The sequence below is a fragment of the Quercus lobata genome, chromosome 11 (genome assembly GCF_001633185.2).
Source record: "Quercus lobata isolate SW786 chromosome 11, ValleyOak3.0 Primary Assembly, whole genome shotgun sequence".
NCBI lineage: Eukaryota > Viridiplantae > Streptophyta > Magnoliopsida > Fagales > Fagaceae > Quercus > Quercus lobata.
In genome coordinates, this window is record NC_044914.1 from 5,512,604 (window position 1) to 5,523,989 (window position 11,386).

An 11,386-nucleotide genomic window follows, 5' to 3' on the forward strand; every position below is an offset into this window, starting at 1 on the left:
CTCCATTTGAAAAAAAAAAAAAAAAAAACTCATCCTCAATTTGATAGTCGAACTCTGAAATTTCCACTTCAAATAAACAAATGCTTTGAATGCTTTAACAAGTTGATCTGATTTTGAAACTTAAATCTTTCAAATATTGTAGCATAAATCAATCATTTGCAACATCAATCAACAAAGGATATATTATAAAGTCAAAATGTTCTACTCCAAGAAAATCAATAGATTTTGTAATTAATCATCTTCAGCAAATCAACTGAAACCTAGGGATCGTGGGTTATGGACTCATCCTCATATTTAACCTTAATTGGATCTTCAACAATATTCTCAATCATTATCATCTCTTGATTTTTGTCATTATCCACAATCTACTCAATCTTCTATTTTTTGACCTTTTCATCAAACCTTTGAAAAGTGCTTTTTTTCAAGCTTCAATTCAACAACTTGTTGTAAGTCTTGATATTTTTCAACCACTTCAAAATTTTCTTTAGAAATTGGCAGCATCTTGTCAACCCTCAAACTCTTTTCTTTTCTTGACACATGACTTGGCTGTGATTATTTTGGTTTTGTGTATGGCTTGTCCAGTTTTGAAAATATTGCTCTTCATATGAATATATAGTACTATAATAAAAACTTGTATATAATCTAATATATCATAATAGTCATGAGGAAACCATAAATCAATTAACGCTTTTTTCATTCTTTGGCAAGAGCGGATTGGATGCTTACCTCAACACTTTTTATCAATTTGTATGTCTTCCCACCATTCTTCTACTTCATCCAATTTATTAAATGTAAATGGTACTTTTTCTTCCTCACAAATATTTCAAAAATTAAAATTCTCTTCCAAATCAAGAAGTTAGTGAATAAAATCCAACTTACTCATCTCTCCATCAAAGAATGTAATTTCTTGTATTTATGAGTGCGTCTTTAAGTATATTGATCAGTGTTGTTGTGAGATAATTTCTTAGCAAGAAGAGTAGCAATCGCTTACTAAATTTCACTTATATCTTGTTGTCTCTCTTAATGAAACTATTAAATCTCTTCTTGAAATTGGTGGAACACAGCCCTAGTGAGGACCACGTCTTCAACTTTGTAGTAGTCATTGTGGTGGTTACCATCTCACCGATTAGCCATTAGATCGAGATAAGTTAAGGCTTCGATATCAACTGATGTCTTAGATGCTTGAAGAAAACACGCACGATGCTATTTTTGATGGAATAGAAACAAAACAATTAGTTTCTGGTAGTAAACCTCGAATATAACGGGTTCCTTGAATGCACAATGTGATAGATTTGGAATCCATTAGAGAAAGTCTAAATTTTATTAATAATAATTTGAATAATAGTCTGTTTGCCTCTAGAGGCTACATAGCATATAAATATTGAAAAGAAAAAACCCTAGGATAACTATGAAAATGTTCAAATTCCTAATTTGACTATTCAACATTAAAGACATGTAAAATTAAGGAAATAATAATATTTGTAAGGTTGAATTTAATTAACCATTTTGTTGGCTTTATTCCGTGCCAATTTGCTTGTAATTCAGCACTTAGAAACCCTGTATTTAGGTGGGAATCATGTAAGGGTAGTGTGCGAGAGAGTGTGAAGAAATGCTAAATAATGTGTAGTGAAGTAGGGACTCGTGATTGGATCTTACGAGTGGCTCACGACTGGCAAGCCACCAGATGATGCACACAAGTGAAGCATGCAGAGAAACTGAACCGTCATGCCAGCTGTAGCATTACAGGACAAAAAGTCCAGACTAGCTATTTAGTTAGCTCACGGCTTAGACTCGTGACTCAGTCAAGTCACGAGGCCAAGTCGCCAGTTCACTCTGTTTTGGAAAAACTAACTCTTCGCATTCTTTTCTCACTCCAGTATAAATACCCCTTATACCCACGAAATATGAAGAACTTCCAAAGAGAATTTTGAGAGAGAAACCTTAAAGAAAAACAAAATTGACTCATCCACAATCTTTACATAGTGACTCTTCAAATTCCTCAACTCTCACCCTCTCCATTGTTACATCCTTGACAGGTTCGTTAGCCAAATCATGTTCTCACTATACCCATATTTGTGAAAAGGCTTTTTGGTGCTTGGGAAGCAATTAGGAAATGATCAATTAATATTGGTTGATGCTATGGGTTATAGCGGAATTCGGTAAACTAGAGAAGACAAAAGTTCAGCGTAACCTCATTAGAGTAGGAGCTTGGAGGGCTTAGATACACTAGGTAGATTAAGCTTGGAGGGTCTTCTGCTGTTCATGTATCCCAACTTGATTCTCTAATGGATTATTGACCGCTTGGAAGGCGGCGGAGAGGTTTTACGCCGAGAACTTCGGTTTCCTCTTCGATAACACATTGCTGTGTTGTCCTTGTGTTTGCATCTTTCTTCTCTTAATCTTTGCCATTTAATTTCTGCTGTGGATGTGATTTTATTTGGTTTAGATTATGTTATCAATTTTGTTTTAGCTTATTTACATTTTCTGCACGTACATTGTTTGTTGATAAACTTGAATTGGTAATTTGTATTTTGGGGGTCTAAACGTTCAAGGATGTTTTACACACATTTTGAACATTCAATATTAAACCTTAAAATCTGAAAATTATATAAAATTATAAAAATAACAAATAACAAATTACAAAAACTAATTTGGATATTGTGTCCTACATCAATCTTGCATGAGTGTGATTATTGAACTCTTTTTTTTTTTTTCTTTTTTCTTTTTCTTTTTTTTGACTTTGTTAAAAATATAGTGAACTTAAAACAACCTAATAATGAATTTTAAAGTAAGCCTAAGTAATAAAATTTTTAGTATCCTAGCATCACTCTTTTTCTATGTCGAACACAGATGGTTAGACAAAGCTGCAATAATTGATGAACGAACACCCTCAATCAGTCCAGAAGTGCAAGAGAATTGTGGGCACCTTTGCACAGTTGAACAAGTGAGGGTAGTAAAAAGCCTTTTTTCGTTGATACCTATTTGGATAACCTTTTTCGGTTGTAGTTTGGTTGGAGCTACCGGAAACACTTTCTTTTTTGAACAAACTAGTAACTTGGATTTCGGCATTGGCAATAATGTCCAATTTCCTTTAAAAGTTTTATTTGCCCTCAGGTCCTCTGTACGCTACATAATATCATTCTTGTTTTGGTCCAAGAAAGCAACACAACAGCATGTTACACTGATGAGAATTGGAGTTGGGATGATATGTTCTATACTGTGTTGCATTGCCGCTTGGCAGGTGGAGGTCCACAGACTATATTTAATAAACGAAGAGATGATTGATCCTAGTGATACCACTCGATCTATCTCTATGAGTGTCCTCTGGTTAGTTCCACAGTTTACTTTGTTAGGACTAATGGAAGGACTGGCCATTGACGGGCTTCATGAATTCTTCTATGACCATGTTGCTACATCAATGAGGAGTTACGGTCCATCGTTCAGTGATTGTGTATTAGGCTTTGGAAATTTCATCAGCATGCCTTTTGTATTACTGTGTAGAAGCTGGTTCAAGGATTCCACAAACACAAGTCATCTCGACAGGTATTATCTGACTTTAGCAATATTGAGTTTCGTGTGCCTTGTCATGTATGCGTATGCTTCATATTCATTGAAGCCTTTCCACATGGGAAATGCATCGGAGGATGAGGCATTAAACTTGATCTTGGTACATGGCACTGAAGCAAATGTAAACTCCCCTGAACATATGGAGGAACCCCTTTTGCAATCCCATGCATCGACTGAAGCTGAAGAGGGACTCCCGCCTGATGAGGAATTAAAGGAGATCTTGGTACATGGCACTGATGGCTTAGCTGAATCCCAGCTAACTTGGAACGTCTCTTTCCCACGGAGAAGAAATGTGGCTAACGCTGCAGCAGCCACTGCCACTGAATCCCAACCAACTAAGAGCTTCTCTTTCCCCTCACGGAGCATCTCTTTGCGCTTAAAGGATAAAAAGGTTGGGGAATCAGCCGCAAATGTAGACTCCCCTGAACATATGGAGGAACCCCTTTTGCAATCCCACGCATCGACTGAAGCTGAAGAGGGACTCCCGCCTGATGATAAGCCAGAGAGCCACCGTGACTAAATTTGGATGGATGGTGCTGAATATGATAAATTCAGGTATCAATTCCATGCACCCATAGCTGTCTAGCTAATTATACTGCTACTTTTGTAAATATAATTAAAAACTTGCATGTTTAATTATCCTATTTACATGAGTATATGAATTGCTGCTTTTGTAAATGGAATTTTGAAGGAGGCTGGCCAGTCTGTGTAAGTGCAGCACCCTCTTTTGTATTTTGGTACATTAATTGGGTATCAATATGGTTTTTCTATTCATAAATTGAATTTCTGTTGGCACCATGCAAATTGGATTTACAAGTATTAGCATGTTTCAATTAATCGTTACATTAATAGTGTAGCCAAGATCTAATTTAAATATAGGTGTTGCAAAATCGGAAAAAGTTTTTCGCCCAAATAGATTTGAAAGAATCCCTCTAGCTCTCAGTAAAATTGAAAATTAGATTCTATGTTCACCATTTATCATCTTTCTCAAGGTATGTTTTATTATTATAATAATAACAAATTTTCTTAAATTTTATACTTGAACTCTATGATATTTAATTTTCTATATAAAATTAATCTCGGATTGGTTAGTATCAATTCATTGAATTATTTGTTGAATCCATCTTTGCTTGAGTAGGTTAAGATTATTGAGTAATTTTATTATTAAGTAAAGTTGCAATAGTGTTTTTGGGACACTTTTTGCCAAATATTCAGTTTTTGTAATAAAAAAATAAAAAAACTGTAGGGTCTATATTTTTAGGTTCGCAACCATTAACAAATGTAACATTTTTATAACTTAGTGTGTCTAGTTGATTAGCGTTGAATTAATCATTGGAACAAAACAAATCAAGTTAAAAAAAGGTGAAAACTCAAGAATGCAAAAAATATAGTGCTAGAACATTGCATTTCGACTGCAGGCTTGACAAACCGAAAGTCATTTATCTTCATTGGTTGAACTGTACTTCTCGATCGATTGAGATTCGTACATATTAGAATTTCAACTTTCTCTCACAACCGTTTGATTTAGGGTTTTAATGGATCTTAAGTACATATAAATACAAACCCTAGAACATGTTTTTGAAGAAACAAGAGATTAGTATTTTGTACATAGATTTAGAGTTTTTCCAAACCCTTTTGAAGCTATAATTGGAGACTACTTGCAAACATCAATCCAATTATAAAGAAAAGTTGTTTCGACTAGTTAACTACAATTTTTTATCAAATCTTTGGGCGAAAATCTCAGAGTCACGAACAATAGATTTCGTGTGTAACAGTCCATAATAGAAAAATCTGTGGATTCATAGTTACGTGCAGTCACGTTAATAAATACTACATGAGGTAGTAGTAAATTTATGGTTAAGTATATTGTACAAACTTCAATTCTATTAATGGATATGTTATCTTGAAAATTGTTTAGGTTAAATTCTCTCTAATTTTTTTTTTCAAGAAAAAAATCCCAAAACCAAAGATAATACCTAATATAGCTTTTGTCTTTTGAAAAGACGCACCACCACTCATTATCTTATCAATAATAGTGGTTGTCAAAGCCAATATATATTTTGCCTTAAAATAGAAAATAGAAATAAGTAGTTTTGGGATTCTTTTCACTTTTTTTTTTTTTTTTTTTTTGGAGAAAGAACTGTAGGGACTTAGGATTCTTAGAAAAGCCAGTAAGTAAAATTTTGGTTTGGCAAACTGATTTATTCTGATAGGTAGAAGATAAAACAAAAATTACACTGAAAAGATTTTTTTTTTTTTTTTAAATACAAATAAAAATTTTACTTTAATATAATCTAAGTGAATATATGTTGTGGGGCCTGAAGTTTGGAATCCCGGCCCACTTCACATTAAGGGCCCAAAGCCCAAGCCGAGGAGCCTTATTGCCGAGGAGGTATGATGAGAACCCCTTAATGGCCCAAGAATGTAGCCGAGGATAACCTCACGCTCAACGCCTCACAAAACGCCTGAAGGAAAGGACAAAATCAGTACAAGAGCAATACAAGCAAGAAAGCTGCCAACACCCTAACGTGGAGCCCAGCACCTGACAAGCCCATATCGCATACCATGCTATCCAGCTTTTCCCAACCACTCTGACGTGAGGATTGATAAGACGAGTAACCACCCCAAATAAGGAGAGACTGACACGTAGATGAAGAAAGGGAAGTGAATACTAGTATAAAAGGGAAAAGAGAGCTAAAAAGAAAGGGACTGGGAGAAAGGAGGAGAAAAAGGAGGAAGAATGGTGAGAAGGTAATGCTCCTCGGAATAATTTCGAGGAGCCAAACCTTTCAAACCACATCCATGTAAGGCTTAGCTATACAGGCCAAATCCACCTCCGTATGGGCCTCCATGAAAATCCTGACTAAACCGCTCCCCAACGACCAAGGTCCAGCCTTTCCAAATCTACTCTCTACAAATCATATTGTTCAGGCCCTTTATATACGAGCCCAATGTCATCCTTGGGTCGTTAAAAATCGTGTCCCTACAATTGGCACCGTCTGTGGGAAGGCTTGCGCGTTGGCACAGATGACGGTGGAGTCAACTCTCTAGCAAGCAGAGGTTCGTGGGGTTTCCTCCGTCTCTGGCGACATACAGTTGTTGCTCCGACATAAACTTCTGCTAGGGGCTACGCCTTACAGTGCCAAGGGCGCGGGCATCTCTAGGGACTTCTGGCCTCAAGCCAACTCTCCCCGCCCTGGTATAGGGGCTTATGGTCGAAAAATAAATCAGTACTTAGAAGAAAAATCAAAAGTTTTGGACAGAACCAAGGCCTTGCATGGTCCTCGGACTCAAGCCTATGGGGAAACCAAGTACAGAAAAAAAAACTTACAAATTTTGGACAGAACCAAGGCCTTGCATGGTACTCGGACTCAAGCCTATGGGGAAACCAAGTACAGAAGAAAAATCAAAAGTTTTAGACAGAACCAGGGCCTTGCATGGTCCTCGGACTCAAGCCTATGGGGAAACCAAGTACAGAAGAAAAATCAAAAGTTTTGGACAGAACCAAGGCCTTGCATGGTCCTTAGACTCAAGCCTATGGGGAAACCAAGTACAGAAGAAAAATCAAAAGTTTTGGACAGAACTAGGGCCTTGCATGGTCCTCGAACTCAAGCCTATGGGGAAACCAAGTACAGAAGAAAAATCAAAAGTTTTGGACAGAACCAAGGCCTTGCATGGTCCTCGGACTCAAGCCTATGGGGAAACTAAGAACAGAAGAAAAACTTACAAGTTTTGGACAGAACCAAGGCCTTGCATGGTCCTCGGACTCAAGCCTATGGGGAAACCAAGTACAGAAGAAAAATCAAAAGTTTTGGACAGAACCAGGGCCTTGCATGGTCCTCGGACTCAAGCCTTTGGGGAAACCAAGTACAGAAGAAAAATCAAAAGTTTTGGACAAAACCAAGGCCTTGCATGGTCCTCGGACTCAAGCCTATGGGGAAACCAAGTACAGAAAAAAAACTTACAAGTTTTGGACAGAACCAAGGCCTTGTATGGTACTCGGACTCAAGCCTATGGGGAAACCAAGTACAGAAGAAAAATCAAAAGTTTTAGACAGAACCAGGGCCTTGTATGGTCCTCGGACTCAAGCCTATGGGGAAACCAAGTACAGAAGAAAAATCAAAAGTTTTGGACAGAACCAAGGCCTTGCATGGTCCTCGGACTCAAGCCTATGGGGAAACCAAGTACAGAAGAAAAACTTACAAGTTTTGGACAGAACCAAGGCCTTGCATGGTCCTCGGACTCAAGCCTATGGGGAAACCAAGTACAGAAGAAAAATCAAAAGTTTTGGACAGAACCAGGGCCTTGCATGGTCCTCGGACTCAAGCCTATGGGGAAACCAAGTACAGAAGAAAAATCAAAAGTTTTGGACAGAACCAGGGCCTTGCATGGTCCTCGGACTCAAGCCTATGGGGAAACCAAGTACAGAAGAAAAATCAAAAGTTTTGGACAAAACCAAGGCCTTGCATGGTCCTCGAACTCAAGCCTATGGGGAAACCAAGTACTTAAAGGAAAAACTTACAAGTTTTGGACAGAACCAAGGCCTGGCATGGTCCTCGGACTCAAGCCTGTGGGGAAACCAACTACTTAAAAGAAAAACTACATTACATGAACCTTAGAATCCATCCGAGGAGAACTCCCCATTAACAGTTGGGTTAATCCCTAAACTGCACGGATTCCCCAGTCTACCCTCGGATCCTCAGTACCAAAGGGATTGATTTAATATAGAGCAATATGTTACCAAAAACACAATCGAAGTCCCTCACTACTCGGTTACCCTCTCGGACGAATTATTTAGAGTTCATCGTTCTCGGACATTTGTTTTGCATGCATCGCACAGCACTCGGCCGTTATCCCGGTTAGTTTCAAGAGTTTAATTTATTGAGAATTACCATTGCTATACTTGATAATGTCAGTAAGTTTAAACTAGTAGGAATTTGTTTTAAGGCATTTTTCTGCTCCAAATATCATTAAAGGCAAGCGTATATTTAATGTTCATGCATAAAGTAGTTGTTGCAGAAAAGAAAAGTATTTAGAAAGAAATAAACTCCTCTTTTATTAAGACAAAGAAATAGTACAGTGTACAATGAAAAGCTGGAACAAGCTTATACTAAAGCTAACTACATAAGTGAAAAGAAAAGATACAAGAGAATGAAGAGAAAGCCGAAGAAGAAGCACAGAGGAGAGGTTGGCTGCTATTCCAAGATGTCGATTAAGGGAACCATTCCTCAATACTTTTACATGCCCATAACTCAGGCAGCCAAAGAACCCAACGTGGGGCCTGCACCGTTGAAGAAAAGGTGCAGAGAGCACCTGGCTTCAGGCTAACGCCGCTGAAGAAAAGGTGCAGGGAACCCAACTTGAGGCTCGCACCGTCAAAGAAAAGGTGCCGAGAATCGGAAGTTGAGGAGCCCCCGTGAAAATTTGCCTGCGACAAGGCAGACTTGGCTTAATTTCCAACCTCATCCTCAGCCATAGGATCTGAAGATCCTCGTGAAAGTGCGCCTCGAGTACCGAAATATCAAAGGACTCCGCGTGAATGAAAAATAAAGGAGTGTCCCTTGTTTTGACACGACTCCCATGTAAATGAAAAAGCACAAATAATAATAGAGTATAGGATTTGAGCAAGTCACAAGGTGGGCTCAGCATCACCAAAACCCTCCTTCCCAACTAAAGAGTCGGGAAGCAGGATTTTGAGGGGCTATTGTGGGGCCTGAAGTTTGGAATCCCGGCCCACTTCACATTAAGGGCCCAAAGCCCAAGCCGAGGAGCCTTATTGCCGAGGAGGTATGATGAGAACCCCTTAATGGCCCAAGAATGTAGCCGAGGATAACCTCACGCTCAACGCCTCACAAAACGCCTGAAGGAAAGGACAAAATCAGTACAAGAGCAATACAAGCAAGAAAGCTGCCAACACCCTAACGTGGAGCCCAGCACTTGACAAGCCCATATCCCATACCATGCTATCCAGCTTTTCCCAACCACTCTGACGTGAGGATTGATAAGACGAGTAACCACCCCAAATAAGGAGAGACTGACACGTAGATGAAGAAAGGGAAGTGAATACTAGTATAAAAGGGAAAAGAGAGCTAAAAAGAAAGGGACCGGGAGAAAGGAGGAGAAAAAGGAGGAAGAATGGTGAGAAGGTAATGCTCCTCGGAATAATTCCGAGGAGCCAAACCTTTCAAACCATATCCATGTAAGGCTTAGCTATACAGGCCAAATCCACCTCCGTATGGGCCTCCATGAAAATCCTGACTAAACCGCTCCCCAACGACCAAGGTCCAGCCTTTCCAAACCTACTCTCTACAAATCATATTGTTCGGGCCCTTTATATACGAGCCCAATGTCATCCTTGGGTCGTTAAAAATCGTGTCCCTACATATGTGTTTAAAGCTTTCTTCTGAAAACTTGAACCCTGGCCTTTGTCCTCTCACACTCCACATCCTACAAGCACTTAAACATGTGGAGTGACCATCGCACCAAAGGTACGTGGTGGTATAACTCCTAATGTCTTCAAGATAACTTCCAAAATTTTGTCCTATCTCTAATTATCAGATTTATTTATAACTTGATAATATATATATATATATATATATAAATAGGTAAAACTCAAAGAAAGTTCAATTAGAATTTCAAATTAGAGTCCAATTTTGCAACATGTTTCCTAAATTATTTATTTTTAGAGAGAATTTTATTTCCTAATTTTAGAATAAAATATGGGACCACATCATAAATATTCATTTAAGTGAGTTATTGAGTACAAAATTCAAAGAGTCTAGAATAAATGAAGTCTAAAAAAAAAATTCCGCAATAACAAAAATTAAGAAGTAATAAAAATAAATAAATAAATAAATATGGAAAATTTACATTTTATAAAATAATAATATATTCTTACAAAACTTTTTAAAGAGTTAACAAAAATGTAAGAATGGCTATCAATAATATTTAAATTATATATATAGAAATTATACATATATGCATCCCTGCCTTAAAAATTATCATGGCTTTTGAGTAGAATTGTGGTGTGTCTTTGTATTAGAACCCATTTCCCTCTCCCTTGTGTGTGTGTGTGTGTGTTTGTTTTCAAAAAAAAAAAAAAAAAGAATGGGTAATTGTCCCACATTACTTAAGAGGGTGTGTTATGTGTAGTATAACTTGTTTCACCCTCCCTTAAAAGTTATCATGACTTTTGAGTGGAATTGTGGTGTGCCTTTGTGTTAGAACTAATTTTCCTCTCCCTTGTGTGTGTTTTTTTTTTCTATAAAAAAAAATGTATTTGTGCATATGCATGGAGTTACAAACTAGTTACTATAAAGAAAGAAGGAAAATATAAGCTCTAATTCTCCTAAAATTGGCGCAATATCATTGACCTATGAGCTATGACTCTCTTAACCTCTAATTATCAGATTTGCTTGGGAACAAATGTTGGGATATCTTAATAAAAAATAATTTTTGTAATCTATTTGTCAGAGTCCAAAATGTATATAAATAAGGAAACTTTTTTCGCAATGTTTAAAATGTAATTTCACACAATTATAATTTTATTTATTAATTAATGGATTATATTATCCAGTGTTGAAGTGCATTGGTTAAAGTCAAGGTTTCTATAGCAATCGGTAAACTTTTATGTAAACATTTAATTAAAAATATATTTATTTATTAGTTTTTACTAATACCATATTACCGCTCGATTCTTTCTTACAATTTTAACCAAGCACCCGCTAACCTTTTTCATCTTCTTAAAAAATAACAATTAGTCATTACTTTAAATTTTAGAAGGAGAATAATGTGGTAAAAGCATCTCCAATAAGCTCTT

The 11,386-nt window shown here is 37.2% G+C and overlaps 1 protein-coding gene across 1 annotated transcript in view; it reads left to right on the plus strand.

Moving 5' to 3' along the window:
• The window catches only part of LOC115966317 (protein NRT1/ PTR FAMILY 5.4-like), a 38,832-nt gene extending 34,745 nt beyond the window's left edge, over nt 1-4,087 (plus strand). The window contains exons 5-6 of the mRNA XM_031085569.1: nt 2,851-3,121; nt 3,242-4,087. Of these exons, the coding sequence (XP_030941429.1) occupies nt 2,851-3,121; nt 3,242-4,087 (1,117 nt within the window). The remainder of the gene's footprint in view (nt 1-2,850; nt 3,122-3,241) is intronic.
• Nucleotides 4,088-11,386: the final 7,299 nt, after the last annotated feature.